The 19,251-nt window shown below is 44.8% G+C and overlaps 1 protein-coding gene across 1 annotated transcript in view; it reads right to left on the bottom strand.

Moving 5' to 3' along the window:
• Positions 1–15,304, bottom strand: part of P2RX7 (purinergic receptor P2X 7) — a 60,480-nt gene extending 45,176 nt beyond the window's left edge. Inside the window, exon 1 of the mRNA XM_024121097.3 lies at positions 15,112–15,304. Within this exon, the coding sequence (XP_023976865.1) occupies positions 15,112–15,236 (125 nt within the window). The 5' untranslated portion in view covers positions 15,237–15,304. The remainder of the gene's footprint in view (positions 1–15,111) is intronic.
• Positions 15,305–19,251: the final 3,947 nt, after the last annotated feature.

Below are 19,251 nucleotides of genomic sequence, written 5' to 3'. Positions count from 1 at the left end.
ACAGCCACTATGGAGAACAGTATGGAGGTTCCTTAAAAAACTTAAAATAGAATTACCATATGACCCAGCAATCCCACTACAGGGCATATACCCAGAGAAAGCCATAATTCAAAAAGACACATGCACCTCAATGTTCATTGCAGCACTATTTACAATAACCAGGTCATGGAAGCAACCTAAATGCCCATGGACAGACGAGTGGATAAAGAAGATATGGTACATATATACAATGGAATATTACTCAGCCATAAAAAGGAACGAAATTGAATCATTTGTAGAGACGTGGATGCATCTAGAGACTGTCCTACAGAGTGAAGTAAGTCAGAAAGAGAAAAACAAATAACATATATTAACACATATATGTGTAACCTAGAAAATGGTACAGATGAACCATTTTGCAGAGCAGAAATTGAGACACAGAAGTAGAGAAAAAAAACGTATGGACACCAAGGGGAGAAAGCAGCGGGGGGTCAGGGGGTGGTATGATGAATTGGGAAATTGGGATTGCCATGTATACACTGATGTGTATAAAATGGATGACTAATAAGAATCTGCTGTATAAAAAAAATTAAATTAAAAAAGGTAAAAATATTTTTTTATAGATATAGACATACGTTGTAGAAGTATTAAAACAAACATAGAATGACAAACACCAAATTCAGAGGGGATATTTATAAGGGAAGAGGAAAGAGAATGGGATAAAGGCTAGGTTTTCAGGAGCAAAAACTGGGTTAGTAATTAAGTTGGATGGTCCTACCTGAGTGTTTATTATTCTCGATATATTTTCGTATTTCTATAACATTCATCAAAAAAGAAAGCTCATCAAGAAAGACATTGGGTGGGCCTTCCCTGCTGATGCAGTGGGTAAGACTCCACGCTCCCAATGCAGGGGGCCTGGGTTTGATCCCTGGTTGGGGAACTAGATCCCACATGCATGCCACAACTAAGAGTCTGCATGCCACAACTAAGAGTCCGCATGCCGCAACTAAAGATCCCACATGCCGAAACGAAGATCCCACGTGCTGCAATTAAGACCTGGCGCAGCCAAAATAAATAATTTTTTTTTTAAAAGAAAGACTTTGGGCCGAGAGATCCAGATTTGAGATCCAATCAGCATATATGAGACAGAGCTATTCAATGTAATTCCATAGACAAATACGATAATACTTACTCAACAATATATTTCAGTCTAGCATCACAATGTGCACATGTATGCGCAATGTTCTTTTGTGCTGGATGCTGCAACAGCCTCCCAGTATAACGCTGGGTCAGTTTGGCCCTCCATTTGGGAAGCTCAGTCTCTCATATTCATCCCAAATTGCACAACATGTTATAGATCAGCCTTAATGGAATCCAACCCTCTCATAAATCAGAAAACTTGCCTTTATATAACAATGAACATATCATTTTAAGAATTAAAATGCTTCAGAGATGCGTCAAAGGAAAAAAAAAGGAAGAGAAAGTGTTCGCAGTATCCTGCCCTATGGAAAGAACATTCTAATGACTGTCCCAGCAGCTCTCTCTGACCTACTTGGTGACTCAGACAAGCCATGCCACCTCTCTGGGCCGCATATTTAGTCCCTGAATGAGGGGATAACTGCCTGGCTCCCTAATCCCCATGACCTTTTGGCTCTAAGAAGCTACTATTCTCTGCATTATTCACTATTCCGAAGAGGGCAAAACCACTGGTCCCTGGAGCGAACAGGGCAGCTGGGGATTCAGCCGGGCCTTGTAGGATGAGTAGAGATGGGGGAGAGGAAAGCTGAAGAGTCTGGGAAGGTGGAAGAGAATGAATGTGATAGAAGCCTGGGTCCTCACAGGCCAGGCTGGCTGAAGAGGAGGGCTGTAGAGGGGCAGAGGAGGGAAGGATGGAGAGTGAGGTCAGCCCGGGGAGTCCTCAGTGGCACACTGCACCTGACTCACCAGATGTAGAGCAAGGTGCCCACTATGAAGAGCTTCTTCAGAGTCCCAATCCATGAGTTTTCAATGAGAACAACTTTCACAGACATATGCTGGCAACTCAGGGGGAATTGACTGTATGCCATGGTAAGAGAGTCCTCAAAGCACCACGAGGAGGAAGTGCCTCTCAGCAAAGCCTGACTTGCCCTCACAGAGCTCACTGAACAAAGATAACACTAGAGTGAAAGGATGGGACCTGAAAGTGAGCTACCCTTCCATCCGGTTAACTGACGCTTACCCTGGGGGCCAATAGATATTTTTGTGGGCTCCCAAGAGAACCATTGGTCCTGGACCCTCTGCGCCTCATGGAGAAGTTGAGCCTGCATCCTGTGTCTTATATTTAAAATCCCAAGAGAAGAATCTGATTATGTCCAACCCCGATCCATTCAGCTGTAGGCAGAGGTCAGCAAAGGGCCAGGGGCAGCCAGAGATGCACTGAGAAGAAAGTGGAGGAGAGCCTGCATCCCCAAGGCAAGTTAAATGCCAGTTGTATTAGTTTCCCATTGCTGCTGTAACAAACCACCATGAACTTAGTGACTTAAAATAACAGAAAAATTTTTCTCTTAGTTATGGGGGTCAGATGCCTAAAATCATTCTTACAGGACTAAAATCAAGGTGATGGCAGGCCTGGTCACTTCTGGAGCTCCACTGGAGAGTCTGTTCTCATCTCTTCCATCTTCTGGAGACCGCCTTGGCATCCCTGGGCTCGCAGCCGCATCACTCCAACCTCAGCTCCTCTTGTCACGTCTCCTTTTTTTGATTTTGACCCTGTTGCCTCCCCTTTATAAGGACTCTGTGATCACACTGGGGCCACTCAGATAATCAAGAATAATCTGTCCATCTCGAGACCTTGAACGTAATCACATCTGCAAAGTTCCTTTGCCACAGAAGGTGACATATTCACAAGTTCCAGAGATTAGGACATGGAGATTTTGGTGTGGGGCGGGGAGGCATTATTCAGCCTGTTCTACTCTGCCCCGCTTTTCCTTGAGCTAGCTAGTGAGAGGGTTCAGTTTCTTGTTACCCACAGCTTGGCTAAGACATCCCCTTCCCTTCTAATACCCTTTGACTATTGCACTTCTTCTCCACCATTTAGTATACCTGGAAAACCCTTCTTTTCATACTTCCCAAACTATGTCCCCCTCGTTCAAAAAACGCCTACGACAGAACACAATACTTTCTACGCATCCTACTGTATGGAGAGCAGAGAGTGAGTCCTAACCTATTAGTTAACGTTTACCAGCTAGAGGGAATATAATGGATACATGTAAAGGCATTGAGCTCCAAAACTCAGTTATACAAATACAGGCCATGGACCACCCAGATTGGCAGAGGTTTATCTCAGAGGCCCAAAATGTTAAATAACTCTAAACCCATATTAACTAATGTTGTGTTATATCATCTAGAAAACAAAACCCAAAAAACTAGTGTTGTCTAAAACTTTGGTGAGAGAAGTAGAATATTCCACTTGAGGGTGGTGATAAGCCAATGCCCTATGCCCTAATTAGGCAGCAAGCAGTAGGAGCCCCAAGTTCAGGTCTTATAAGCCACATTTTTTAAGAGAATCCCTTTTGCTGTTGTAAAAATGGAAGTTTCACAGAAAAGCACAAAGAACATGAAAAGGTTCCAACGTTCTCCCTCCCAGAGGTTATCACTGTTGAAACTTTGAGAGTATCTTCCAGATGTCTCTTTATGCCCCCACCTAGACACACAAACATGGCCACGCTCTACATGCTATTATGTAACCTGCTGTTTTTACTCAATAATATGTTATTAACTCTTTCCACAACAGTATTGATAAATGTATGATAAAGATAGATCTATGATATGTAACCACTTTGAATAGTTACGGAGTATTCTAGTGTTCAGTTTGGAACATATGAAATTGCCCATTTTGTAGACCAAAATAGTAGAATATTGGCAATTTCATACGGTTCAGTCTAAGAAGTGAATTGTGAAAATTTGCCAGCTGGTCTCTTATTGATGGATATTTAAATGGAACTTTTGTTCATTTTTTCCACTTATAAACATTTTTGATAATCTTGATATAACTTTTACTACATGCCAAGCACTCTTCTAATTGTATATTAATAATAAATATTAACTCTTTCAATCCTAACCTCTCCAAAAATAATCCTGTAAAGAAGCTATAGTATTACCCCCACCTTATAGCTGAACAAACTGTGGCACAGAGAAAGTGTGCCCAAGTTCACATAGTGCTATAGACTGAATGTTTGAGACCCCTCAAAATTCATAAGTTGAAACCTAACCCCTATGCGTTTGTATGAGGAGGTGGGGCCTTTGGGAAGTGAATAGGTCATGAAGGTGGGGCCCTTATGAATGGGATTAGTGCCCTTATAAAAGAGGCCCCAGAAAAACTTCACCTCTTCTGCCATGTGAGGATACAGCAAAAAGATGACCATCTATGAACCAGGAAGTGGGTTCTCACCAGATACCATATCTGTTGGTGCATTGATCTTGGAATTTCCAGCTTCTAGAACCATGAGAAATAAATTTCTGTTGTTTATAAGCTACTCAGTCTATGGCATTTTGTTATAGTGGCTCCAGTGAACTAAGACACATAGTAAGTAGCAACACTGGCTCCACAGCTTATGCTCTTTTGTGTGCTATTGTAAATGGAATTGTTTTCTTAATTTCCTTTTTAGATTGCTCATTGTGGGTGTATAGAAACACAACTGATTTTTGTGTGTTGATCTTGTACCTTGAAACTTTATTGATTGGTTTATTCACTTTAACATTTTTTTGTGAATTCTTTGTGATTCTCCATGTATAGGATCTTATCATCTAAGTACAGTTTATGTCTTCCTTTCCAATTTGGATGCCTTTTATTTCTTTTTCTTGCTTAATTTTTCTGGCTAGAATGTCCAGTACAGTGTCGAATAACAGGCATTTCAGTGGTGAAAACAGGCATCTTTGTCTTGTTCTTAATCTTTGGGGGCAGGGGGAAGCCCTCAGTCTTTTACCTCTGAGGCTCGGTCTGTTCTCTCTCTTATTTTTAAATATTCATTTATTTATTTGGCTGCGCCGGGTGTTAGTTGTGGTACGCGGGATCTTCATTGTGGCATGCAGGATCTTTAGCTGCAGCATGCGGGCTCTTAGTTGCCGCATGTGGGATCTAGTTCCCTGACCAGGGATTGAACCTGGGCCCCCTGCATTGGGAGCGCAGACCTTAACCACTGGACCACCAGGGAAGTCCCTCAGTTTGTTCTCTTAAACACTATGCTTCATTGCCTCTCCACTCTCCTCTTTCATGTTGCCAGGCACATATTTACACAAGAATCTTTTCATGGGGGCTTCCCTGGTGGCGCAGTGGTTAAGAATCCACCTGCCTATGCAGGGGACACGGGTTCAAGCCCTGGTCCAGGAAGATCCCACGTGCTGCGGAGCAACTAAGCCCCTGTGCCACAACTACTGAGCCTGAGCTCTAGAGCCTGCGAGCTACAACTGCTGAAGCCCATGCACCTAGAGCCTGTGCTCTGCAACGAGAAGCCACCACAATGAGAAGCCTGCGCACCGCAATGAAGAGCAGCCCCCGCTCGCCTCAACTAGAAAAAGCCTGCGCTCCTAGTTCCCTGACCAGGGATTGAACCTGGGCCCCCTGCATTGGGAGCGCAGATCTTAACCACTGGACCACCAGGGAAGTCCCTCAGTTTGTTCTCTTAAACACTATGCTTCATTGCCTCTCCACTCTCCTCTTTCATGTTGCCAGGCACATATTTACACAAGAATCTTTTCATGGGGGCTTCCCTGGTGGCGCAGTGGTTAAGAATCCACCTGCCTATGCAGGGGACACGGGTTCAAGCCCTGGTCCAGGAAGATCCCACGTGCTGCGGAGCAACTAAGCCCCTGTGCCACAACTACTGAGCCTGAGCTCTAGAGCCTGCGAGCTACAACTGCTGAAGCCCATGCACCTAGAGCCTGTGCTCTGCAACGAGAAGCCACCACAATGAGAAGCCTGCGCACCGCAATGAAGAGCAGCCCCCGCTCGCCTCAACTAGAAAAAGCCTGCGCTCAGCAACGAAGACCCAATGCAGCCAAAAATAAATAAATAAATGAATAAATAAATTTTTAAAAAAGAATCTTTTCACACCTGAGGTAAATTTACACCTTAAAATAAATTTCTGGGTCAAAGGATGTGCACATTTTTTATCTTGATTCATTTTGCCAAACCACAAAAGCTTGAAGCACTTCGTGTTTTCACCAGCTATGCAAGAGTGCATGCACCACAACCCTCAGAATGGGAGAAAATATTTGCAAACGAAGCAGCTGACAAAGGATTAATCTCCGGAATATACAAGTAGCTCATGCAGCTCAATATAAAAAAAAAACACAACCCAATCCAAAAATGGACGGAAGACCTAAATAGACATTTCTCCAAAGAAGACATACAGATGGCCAACAAACAATAGACATTTCTCCAAAGAAGACATACAGATGGCCAACAAACACATGAAAAAATGCTGAACGTCACTAGTCATTAGAGAAATGCAAATCAAAACCACAATGAGATATCACCTCACACCGGTCAGAATGGCCATCATTAAAATCTAGAAACAATAAATGCTGGAGAGGGTGTAGAGAAAAGGGAGCCTTCCTGCACTGTTGGTGGGAATGTAAATTGATACAACCACTATGGAGAACAGTATGGAGGTTCCTTAAAAAATGAAAAATAGAACTACCATATGACCCAGCCATCCCACTACTGGGCATATACACTGAGAAAATTCAAAAAGATACATGTACCACAATGTTCATTACAGCAGTATTTACAATAGCCAGGACATGGAAACAACCTAAATGTCCATTGACAGATGAATGGATAAAAAAGATGCAGCACATACATATAATGGAATATTACTCAGCCATAAAAAGGAACGAAATTGAGTTATTTGTAGTGAGGTAGATGGACCTAGAGTTTGTCATACAGAGTGAAGTAAGTCAGAAAGAGAACAACAAATACTGTATGCTAATGCATATATATGGAATCTAGAAAAATGGTACTGATGAACCTAGTGGTAGGGCAGGAATAAAGATGCAGACGTTGAGAACGGACTTGAGGACACAGGGGGGAAGGGGAGGCTGGGACGTAGCGAGAGAGTAGCATTAACATGTATACACTACCAAATGTAAAATAGATAGTGGGAAGCAGCCGCATAGCACAGGGAGATCAGCTCGGTGCTTTGTGACCACCTAGAGGGGTGGGATAGGGAGGGTGGGAGGGAGGGGATATGGGGATATATGTATGCATATAGCTGATTCACTTTGTTGTACAGCAGAAACTAACACAACAATGTAAAGTAATTATACGCCAATAAAGGTGTATAAAAAAAAAGTGTGCATGTACCACCTTTTAAGAGAGCCTTGACAAACAAGAGTGTGGTTGTGTGGGCTCGGCTGAGATAGTAAAGGGTCTGGATGCTGTGTTAGGGGGACATAGCCAGAGGGACTGGGGCTATTAGTTTGGAGAAGTGGAGAAATATAATAGCAGGCTGCAGCCATTTGGAAAGTGTCCAGTAGAAAAGGGACCACAGGGCAGAACTCTAATCAAAGGGGAAAATTACAGGGAGATAGAGTTTGGTTCAATGTAAGGAAGAAATGTCTCACAATTAGAACAGTCCCAGAACAGAACAAGCTTTCCTTGTGGTTGCTAGTTGGTGACGACAGCAACGATGACGGTGATGGTGTCGGTGACCATGACAACGTGATGATAATTTTCATTTATCTCATCATCTCCTTTTCTCTCAAGTCTCCTCTCATCTGCACTTCAACATCATTTCCCATTTTGAAAATAAACCCTCCCTCGACCCCACATTCTTCTCCTTCTACCACTGGATGCCTCTCTTCTCCTTTGCAGCGAAGTCCCTTGGAAAAGTGAGTCACCACATCCATTTCCGCATCTCCATTCACTCCTCTGCTTACTCCAGTCTGGCTCCCCCACCGCCCCAGAACTTCTATAAAGCCTCTCGTGCCAAGTAAACAACACCACCATCGCTAAATCCAACAGACACGCCACAGACCCGGCAAATTCTCAGCAGCGTTTGACACCAGTGACCATGCACCATCTCCCTGCCTCCCCTTCTTCCCTCAGCTTCCCAGAATCCACATTCTCCTGACTTTCTTTGGTTCTCCACGTTCGCCCTTTCTGAGAATCCTTTGGAGACCTCTGTGCTTCCCATCATTTAAAGGTTAGCATTCCTTAGGGGTCTGTTCTAAGCCCTCTTGCCTTCTCACCTACATCCTCTCTTTCTGGTCAGCTGCAGCTACTTCCATAGTTCTAGTTACCATTTGTATGCTGGTGATATATAAATCTACATCTCCAGCTCCAGATTCATATATGCAACTAAGCATCTGTATTTGTATGTCCCATAGATTTGTCAAGCTCATTGCCTTCAGTTCTGAATTCATCTTCCACCCTAAATGGGCTTTTTTTCCTCACATTTCCTATCCCCATAAGTTATTCCACCACTTGTCAATTGCCCAAGCGGGAACATGGCACACTCCCGAGGGAGGGGATATGGGGATATATGTATGCATATAGCTGATTCACTTTGTTGTACAGCAGAAACTAACACAACAATGTAAAGTAATTATACGCCAATAAAGGTGTATAAAAAAAAAGTGTGCATGTACCACCTTTTAAGAGAGCCTTGACAAACAAGAGTGTGGTTGTGTGGGCTCGGCTGAGATAGTAAAGGGTCTGGATGCTGTGTTAGGGGGACATAGCCAGAGGGACTGGGGCTATTAGTTTGGAGAAGTGGAGAAATATAATAGCAGGCTGCAGCCATTTGGAAAGTGTCCAGTAGAAAAGGGACCACAGGGCAGAACTCTAATCAAAGGGGAAAATTACAGGGAGATAGAGTTTGGTTCAATGTAAGGAAGAAATGTCTCACAATTAGAACAGTCCCAGAACAGAACAAGCTTTCCTTGTGGTTGCTAGTTGGTGACGACAGCAACGATGACGGTGATGGTGTCGGTGACCATGACAACGTGATGATAATTTTCATTTATCTCATCATCTCCTTTTCTCTCAAGTCTCCTCTCATCTGCACTTCAACATCATTTCCCATTTTGAAAATAAACCCTCCCTCGACCCCACATTCTTCTCCTTCTACCACTGGATGCCTCTCTTCTCCTTTGCAGCGAAGTCCCTTGGAAAAGTGAGTCACCACATCCATTTCCGCATCTCCATTCACTCCTCTGCTTACTCCAGTCTGGCTCCCCCACCGCCCCAGAACTTCTATAAAGCCTCTCGTGCCAAGTAAACAACACCACCATCGCTAAATCCAACAGACACGCCACAGACCCGGCAAATTCTCAGCAGCGTTTGACACCAGTGACCATGCACCATCTCCCTGCCTCCCCTTCTTCCCTCAGCTTCCCAGAATCCACATTCTCCTGACTTTCTTTGGTTCTCCACGTTCGCCCTTTCTGAGAATCCTTTGGAGACCTCTGTGCTTCCCATCATTTAAAGGTTAGCATTCCTTAGGGGTCTGTTCTAAGCCCTCTTGCCTTCTCACCTACATCCTCTCTTTCTGGTCAGCTGCAGCTACTTCCATAGTTCTAGTTACCATTTGTATGCTGGTGATATATAAATCTACATCTCCAGCTCCAGATTCATATATGCAACTAAGCATCTGTATTTGTATGTCCCATAGATTTGTCAAGCTCATTGCCTTCAGTTCTGAATTCATCTTCCACCCTAAATGGGCTTTTTTTCCTCACATTTCCTATCCCCATAAGTTATTCCACCACTTGTCAATTGCCCAAGCGGGAACATGGCACACTCCCTGATTCATCCTTTCCCTCATTCCCCCCATCCATTCAATTGTCAAATATTTTTGTTTTATCTTCCTAATGTTATTCAAAACAGTCTACTTCTCTCCTCTACCACTGTCAACTCCTCAGTCCAGATCACCATTAACTCTCACCTGGATGACCCAATAGCCTCCTAAATTGTCTCCCTCCCTCCGTTTGTACTCTTACCTCCTCCATTCTCTGCAGTACTTTAGTGGGTGCTTGGACTCTGGGGTGAGATACTTGGGTTCAACATTGGCTCTACCACTTACTACCTACATGACTTTATGTAAGTAACTTAGCCTTTCTGAGTCATCATTTCTTCTTCTATAATTAGGGGATATTAGTATTATATTGGCCAGGGTTTCTAGTTCTAAACAACAGAGTTCACTCTGCCTAGTTTAAGAAGAAAGATTGTCTAGAAAAGGCAAATCTATAGAGGCAGGGAGTAGATTAGTGGTTGCCTGGGTCCAGGGGGTGAAAATGGGGAGTGACTGCAAATGGGAATGAGGGATCTTATTGGGGTGATGAAATGTTCTAACACTGGATTATGATGAAGGTTGTACAACTTGGCAAATTTACTAAAAATCATTGAAGTGTATGCTTAAAATGGGTGATTTTATGATATGTAAATTTATACCCCAGTAAAGTTGTTAAAAAGTAAGGAAGAAAGAGATTTTAAAGGACATTAGGCAGTTCTTACAATCTCTCGGAGGACCAAAAACCAGGATTGCTGAGACACTACACAGCCAGGAACAACACCCAGAGAACAGGGCCTGTTCCAGAGAAAAGGCTCGGCCAGCCACTGCTAAGCCCTAAGGTGGGAACTCATGCCGATAACATTTGGGAATGAGTGCCAGAATCTTAGTCACTGCCATCCCCAGTGAGCTGAATGCCTGGGGCTATACCTCCTATAGTAGGCTGAATAATGGCCCCAAAGCTATCAGGTCCTAATCCCCAGAATTTATAACTGTTACCCTATTTGGGAAAAGGGTCTTTACAGATGTGATTAAGTTAAGGATTTTTAGATGGTGAGAGTATCCTGGATTATCAAGGTAGGCCCTACATGCCATCATATGTGTTCTTATAAGAGAGAGACGGAGATTTCATGCACGTACACACACACACCCACACACATACACACACACACAGGAGAAAGTTTTGTGAAGGTGGAGCAGAGTCAAGGATGCTGGCCTTGAAGATTGGAGTGATGTGATCACAAGCCAAGGAACACAGGCCACCCCCAGAAGCTGGAAGAGGCAAGGAAGGATTCTCCCCCAGAGGCTTGGAGGGAGCGTGGCCCTGCCGACACCTTGATTTTGGCCCAGTGATACTGATTTTAGATGTCTCTAGAACTGTGAGAGAATAAATCGTTGTTTCAAGTTACCAAGTTTGTGGTTAATTGTTACAGCAGTGACAGGCAACTGACAACTGGGCAAGAGAACAAGTGGAGGTCCACAGACTGCTTATTCAAACTTTAAAAGTCATAACAGACTTTTTTTTCTGTATAAATTTATTTATTTTTATTTTTGGCTGCGTTGGGTCTTCGTTGCTGCATGCGGGCTTTCTCTAGCTGCGGTGAGCAGGGGCTACTCTTTGTTGCAGTGCGTGGGCTTTTCATCATGGTGTTTTCCCTTGTTGTGGAGCATGGGCTGTAGGCATGCGGGCTTCAGTAATTGTGGTGCACGGGCTCAGTAGTTGTGGCTCGCGGGCTCTAGAGCACAGGCTCAGTAGCTGTGGTGCACGGGCTTAGTTGCTCCGCGGCATGTGGGATCTTCCTGGACAAGGGCTCAAACCCGTGTCCCGTGCATTGGCAGGTGGATTCTTAACCACTGCGCCACCAGGGAAGTGCCTAAAAGTCATAACAGACTTTAAAATGAAATGTGTTTTTTCATCTACCCTGACGTACCTTCATTACAACCTGGAAGGCCAGATTCAAGTTTAGAATTCTTGGACTCCTCAGAATTCTGTGCCAGAACTTGGAAGCATTGGTTGAAGAGGCCTCTGACCCTTAGCCCTTAGCCCACCCCCTTCTCATCTCACTCTGGCTCCTCCCAGCTCTGTGAGGGCCTCGTGCACCTGTGTATGGATGCCCTGCACTGTATGCCTAAGCCCCCTCCACACCCTCCACCTGCATTCAGCTGCCCCTTGGCCACCCCTTGATCTCAGGAGCATGGCCCTGGGTGCTATGGTCTTCTCTCAAGAGGATAAATCTGGGAAAAGGTTAAGGGCCATTTGGGAAGAGAATTCTGGGGTCCTACATACTGAGCGTGGTGGGATGAGGGGAGTGCATCCGGTGCTCTGGATTGGCACATTCTTTCCCTGAGGCAGCAGACTTCTAAGGGGACACCAATATTTCCTGTATCCTGGTATACACACCCTGCCTAAGCCCCCAAACTTTGAGTATGATGGAAATGCTTCCACAATTAGATTTTACTATACAGTTGACCTGAAGCTAGCAAGATCATCTGGGTGGGCCTGACCCAAACACATGAGTTCTTTAAAAGCAGAGAATTTCCTTTGGCTGGTCCCGGAAGAGAGGTCAAAGATTTGAGGCATGAAAACATTGTATCATCACTGGCTTGAAGATGGAAGGGGCCACATGGTAAATAGTGCAAGTGGTCTCTAGGATCTGAGAGTGGCCCCTGGCTGACAGAGCTCTGAATCCCATGATGGCATGGGATTGAATTCTACCCACAGGAAGAATGAGCCTGGAAGTGAATTTTCTCCCAGAGTCCCAAAATGAGAACTCAGCACAGCTGACACTTTGATTTCAACCTTGTGAGACCCTGAGCAGAGCACCCAGTCACGCCAGGCCCAAACTACTGATCTACAGAACTGTGAGCTAGTAAGTGATGGTGTTTTAGGCCACTGAGTTTGTGGTAATTTGTTACGCAGCAACAGAAAACTAATACAGCCCCACAGCTTCCTTCCTCCATGGGGAAGCTCACAGCTAGTGGAGGGCCAGGGTGGGATCTCTAAAGTGTGGGGTCCAGGAAGCGGTCCCTATTGTGTAGGTCAAGGCTGGTACTGCCCCCATACAGTCCTTAAGATGAATTCTGCTGTGCCCAGCACCCTATGCTATTTCCTGTGTGCCAAAGTGTTGTTGCATGGTGCATATGTTTGAAAAGCTTGGGTCTCAAAGGTGGAGGTGAAGGAGTTGGCTTATTTTAGGGGACATGTTGAGTGGAAAATGTTCACCGGTAGGGAGGCAAGATGCTCATGCTATGAGAAGCATGTGGGAACAGAAACTGACTGAGGGAACCCCATTCTCACGTTTACTCTGGGGCACCCAATTGCTGAATCATTGCACTGTTTCAATTGTGCTCTGTCTCCGTGCTCCTGTGGAACATGTACAACTGAATCTGAGGGAATTAAATGCTCGTAAGAAAAGATTCCACCATATGAAAGAAAAATATCATTATAAGGTGTTCTCATAATAATCTGTTCGTATATATACAGCAATCTTCTTTTAAGACATTGCGTGCTAGACCCAAGAATACCAGGAAGCCGCATCACAATGTGGAATTGTGACATATGATCTATGTGTTGATTCATAAGGGAGAATTTACTAACTATATTCTTTGTTATCCATTCTGTGATATCTGGTCTAAGTAATATGTCTTTAGAATTTTAATATACATGCTTATTATTTAATATTTGTTGCATAGAAAACATATGACTCAAATAATGATAATCCTAATAATATCAGATGAGGAACCCAGGCTTATAAAGGTGAAGGAGTTTTGAATCCACATTTCCAGATCTGAAATCCCAAGCTTGGGCATGATTACCTTGAGGGTCAAAGGAGAGAGCGTATATGAAAGTACCTATTATATTCAAAAATATTATTTTTTAAAAATAGCTACCATTTGTGAAGCTCTTTCCCTATGCTAGGCATTGATAAGAGCTTGTCGTGCCTTTTCTTGTATAATTATCACAACAACTCTATGAACAGATGTGAAACTGAGGCTCAGAGAGGTTAAGTGACTTGGTCAAGGAAGCTTAGCCAGGTTTATGAAATAAGTTGCTCTAACTTTTCGCTGGGAAAGTGCATTGTCTCCCTAATAGATGCAAGTTGTCATCATCACCACCACCGTCACAAAGAACAAGGGGGCATTAGCCGTTAGGGAAATATGAGTCAAAATCACAACGAGATACTCACTAGGATGCCTATAAAAGAGAGACAATAACAAGTGATGATGAGGATGTGAAGGAACTGGAACACACATTGTTGGTGGGAATATGAAATGGTGCAGCCACCGTGAAAAACAACTGGGTAGTTTCTCAAAAGATGAAAATTAGAGTTTACCAAGCGATCCACCAATTCCATTTTTAGGTACATACCCAAGAAAACTGAAGACATGTTCATACAAAGATGTGTACACAAACGTTCACAGCAGCATTGTTCATCATAGCCGAAAATTGGAAACAACCCAAATTTCCACCCAAAAGTGGTATATCCATATAATAGGAGTATTACTCAGCCAAAAAAAAAGAATGCAGTAGAGATACATATTCCAACATGGATGATCCTTGAAAACATTATGCTAAGTGGAAGAAGCCAGACACAAATGATCACATATTGCATGATTCCATTTATAATGAAATATCCAGAATATGCAAATCCATAGAGACAGAAAGTAGATCAGTGGGTGCCTGGAGCTGCAGGGGAATAGGAGGATTGAGAGTGATGGTTAAGGGATGAGGGAGTGGGTTTTTTTTTTTTTTTTGAGGTGATGAAAATATTCTAAAATTGATTGTGGTGATGGTTGCACAACTCTTTGAATACACTAAAAACTACTGAATTATACACTTTAAATGAGTGCGTTGAATGGTATGTGAATTATATCTCAATAAGCTGTTAAAAAAAAAAAAAGAGCAAGGAGGGTCTTCCTGACCCTGGCGAGGACCTAAAGTTACATTGACAGGCCTGGTGCTATTCCTCCCCCTAAGCGGTGATGACTCATGTAGATGCCAGCGTTATCACCAGGCGTGCCCTGAATCCTTGACTCCTCCCTGGGAATCCAGGGTGTTGCCCTGCATTTTCCCACCTGCCCCAGGCACGCCCTGCCCAGCTCGCCCCAGCAGTCCTGGGTTAGAACCCAAAGTGTCACCCTCCCTTCTCGTGGCTTCTCCCTGCAGGAGACTGGCACTGCTTCCTCCCGCCTGCTGCTTCCTCCCCCGACTCCCACTCCTCCCTAGCTTGCTGTGAGCCTCATGTCTCAGATTTTAAAACCACAGGGAATTCAGGATGTGCACAAGAAGCTGGACCTTGAGGTTTTCTGTGCTGCCAGCCACTGCGGAGATTTAGGGTAATCCCCACAGCCCACTTACCTAATGTAGGAAAAGAACAACACATGGAAGAACCATTTAATGGTGCCATAATTCGTGCTCTGGATCCGGATGACTTTGTTTGTCTCATACTGGAAAACATCGTTCCAGCTGCAACAGGCTGTCATGGTGAGAGGCTCGCTCTCCACTCGGGGCTGGACCAGGGCTCAACCCTCCCAGACCGGCCACAGCAGACCCACCAGTAAGAGGAAAATGAAACGTCCTTATTCTTAGCAGGAGCCTTTAAGTTTGAGTTCCTCCAATGATGTCAGAGTCGGGGCGGGCACTGGCAGCTGCCCAGGATGTGGCTGAGAATAAACAAGAAAAGCCAAGTCCTACAGGCCCAGCTGGCAGATGTCCCCGCCCCAGCCGGCCTCCCCCGATGCCTGCACAAAGATGGTGTTCAAAGGAAAGGCATTTTGAGAATTCTGCCTTATCCCCTTTTTCCTTTCACTTTTTTGGGGCTCATTTCAGTTGGGGTAAAGGGGCAGCCCTTCAAATGTCAGGAGACCCAGTGCTCCCACTGTGCCTTAGGAAGGAGGCTAGATCTTTCCATTGCCTCAAGCCCCACTCAGAGACTGATTAGTTCATTTCTACAACCCTTTATTCAGCCCCAGATGTATGTGAACAGTGGCTGAATGAAGGTCTCCCCGCTCCTCCCTCCCTCACGTCCTTACAACACTCTGGTCTGTAGAGGAGGAATTAGATTTGCTGGGGGCTGGGTTTGGGGGAGGACTTTATTTCCATGCTGGGTATTTCCTGCCTGACCCTCAAGATCCACTTTCCACTCTGCTCTATTCCCCTGGGAGGTCAACCCATGACCTAGCCCAATCAGCCTAAGAAACAAACCTGCCGTCCAACAAAATTAGGTTTATTGACCCATTCAATGAGGGAGTGTACATCATCACCCAAAGGGATAGAGTTATCATCAGATTCTGGGGAAGGTGGAGTTTAGATCAAATTTAAATGAAATCAAGTTTTCACAGGTTCAAAGCAGAGCAGTTTTATATAAAACGGTCAACTTTAGATCTGGATTGCAAAGTGGACCCAGGGCCCTGTTTCCTTGGAAGCAGTAAGGCTAAGATGATGTTGATTGTTGTTTCCAGAAACCCATTATCTGAAGCTCTGCACCTGAGCTGCAAATCGCGGCTGCCTCTCTGTTTCAAGGTGACTTAGATCCTCCAGGCAAAACAGGAACATTTCATTCTTACAGATGCAATTTCAAATAGCAAAGTTTGTGATAGTCTATGATTTTAGAGGATGATGCTTCTCAGTAGGTAACAAAGTAGCCGTCACTCACTCAAAAATGGGGGCTAGTATCACCTTACAGCTACACAGAAATACTGCGTCGTGTTCCCTCTGCCGTGGACTTTATCCATTTCTGCTCTTCCTGCCTGTGGAATGTGGTTAAGACTCTGCGCTCCCAATGCAGGGTGCCCGGGTTCCATCCCTGGTCAGCCCGCATGCCACAACTAAAAGATCCTGTGTGCCACAGCTAAGACCCAGCAGAGCCAAATAAATAAATAAATACTAAAAAAAAAAAAGATGGTCTCTGGGGAGGGAACAGGGGGATTAGTCAGTGTCAAGAGACTTGCTTACCACCTTTCTATGAAGTTTTCTCCACCATATATATGCATTACTTAAACACACACACACACACACACACACACACACACACACACACACTGATAGATAGCAAAGTTTGTGATAGTCTATGATTTTAGAGGATGATGCTTCTCAGTAGGTAACAAAGTAGCCGTCACTCACTCAAAAATGGGGGCTAGTATCACCTTACAGCTACACAGAAATACTGCGTCGTGTTCCCTCTGCCGTGGACTTTATCCATTTCTGCTCTTCCTGCCTGTGGAATGTGGTTAAGACTCTGCGCTCCCAATGCAGGGTGCCCGGGTTCCATCCCTGGTCAGCCCGCATGCCACAACTAAAAGATCCTGTGTGCCACAGCTAAGACCCAGCAGAGCCAAATAAATAAATAAATACTAAAAAAAAAAAAGATGGTCTCTGGGGAGGGAACAGGGGGATTAGTCAGTGTCAAGAGACTTGCTTACCACCTTTCTATGAAGTTTTCTCCACCATATATATGCATTACTTAAACACACACACACACACACACACACACACACACACACACACACACTGATAGATTTTTAAAAGCTATATCTCCAGACCAAACCTGCCTTTTGAGCTCCATACCTGTAGTCTATGAACCTCCAGACCTAAATATCCCACAGACACTTCAAATCACAACTTAAAAATGGAACACTTTCCCATAAAATAATAGTGTGAGCAAGGACTAATGAGAGCAAGAGAGTGGAGACAGTAAATGTGGTCTACTTTTCCTGTTAGCTTGGCTATGTGAGAAGAGGGGTAAGGGTGATTTTTTTTTTTTTTTTTTTTTTTTTTTTTTTTTGCGGTGCGCAGGCCTCTCACTGTTGCGGCTTCTCCCGTTGCGGGGCACAGGCTCCGGACGCGCAGGCTCGGCGGCCATGGCTCACGGGCCCAGCCGCTCCGCGGCATGTGGGATCCTCCCGGACTGGGGCACGAACCCGTGTCCCCTGCATCGGCAGGCAGACTCTCAACCGCTGCACCACCAGGGAAGCCCGGTAAGGGTGATTTTTAATGGGAGTCATAGAGTCAAGGGAAGATTGGTGCGTGTGGTTAAGATGGAAACATTTGAGCCGTTCAAAGATGTTCAAAGTGGAATGTCAAGAACAGTGGCCTGTTTCTTGGTGAGGTAGGACTCAGGTCATGAATGGAACAGAGGTTGGAGGGCTTGGGTGAATTTCTCTTAGTCAAGTGTGTGTGTGTGTGTGTGTGTGTGTGTGTGTGTGTGTGTGTGTGTGTGTTTCTGGTTACAAGTCAGAAAATCAAGTGACTTTCTTCAGGAAAAAAAGCAAGTTTTTTTAGGAAACACTGTTATCTCCCAGAACTCAAATGCATGAAATGTGGCTCCAAATCGTGAGAACCCATGAGTAGAATAGGAAACTAGAATGTCCCACGCTGAGGCTGCTCTTTCAATTTGCCTGTCTGTCTGTCCACCCACCATGTGTCTCTCTAAACACTGGCCATTTCTTCTTCTCTGAGGACATGTGGCCAAACAAGGCTATCATGGTTAGATGTCCACGTGAAAGCTCAAGTGAAAGCCCAGATCAACGCCCAATTCCAGAATCCCAGGGGAGTGGATCTGATTGTTCTGGCTATTTACCTCTGGTCCAATCAGCTATGGCTGTGGATGGGGTCACAGAACAAATACAGCATCAGGGGCCCTGCCTTGGTGAGGAGAGGGAGGGGAGGGAGGACTGGGAGGAAGAAAGAACGGAAGGAGGGAGAGAGAGAGGTGTGGCTCTCAGAGAATAGAGGCTCCTAGGCTGGGGGACTCTGGTTAAATACCCCAGCCCCTCTCTCAGGTGGGACAATTCAAAGGCAGCCTAGGCAGTCTCCCAGAGGTCCCTAGTGAGTTTGGGCCCCAGATGCCCAGAGCAGTGACATGATCTTGAATGCTTCCTGTATTGGCTGCCTTCCCTTCCTTCCCTGTGCCACTTCCCCACTCCCCTTCCTGGCCTCATCCCAAATAAGCTATTTGCACCCAGGGTCTGCTTTGGGGAAACCCAGTCTATTTCAGTCTCCTGTGCTGTCCTTAAGGAGTTGGGAATTTATTCTGAGAGCAATAGGTGGACTTCTAAGCAGCGTTGTGGCATGATCTTATTTGCACTTTAGTAAAATCACTCTGGCTGCACTGTGGAAGTGGATAGAAGGGGCAAGAGTGAGGCAGGGGTTCTGCCCAGGGAGGGGGCATAGTGACATGGAGGGGGGCTGAGGGCAGATCCCCAAAGGATCCAACACCAAGGAGACTAAGCAGAGGCATCAGGGAAGGCGAGGAAAACCAAGGGGGGTTGTGCACTCAGAAGCCAACCAGAGAGCAGTTCACAAATAAGCCAGGGGCCACAGGAGATATTAACAGCAATTATAATGCTGCAGAATTAAAGGGCACTAGTGAGGAAGCTGAAAGGTAACTTAATGGAACAGGAGCGAGAAAAGTATTAAACCCAAAGACAGGTGGGAACTTAGCATATGATAAAAGCATTTTAAAATCAGGGGAGAAAGAAATTACTCAAAATGTGATCT

The sequence above is a fragment of the Physeter macrocephalus genome, chromosome 19 (assembly GCF_002837175.3).
Source record: "Physeter macrocephalus isolate SW-GA chromosome 19, ASM283717v5, whole genome shotgun sequence".
Taxonomy (NCBI): domain Eukaryota; kingdom Metazoa; phylum Chordata; class Mammalia; order Artiodactyla; family Physeteridae; genus Physeter; species Physeter macrocephalus.
The sequence above is the reverse complement of the archived record's forward strand: the minus strand, read 5'-3'. Positions and strand labels throughout refer to the sequence as shown.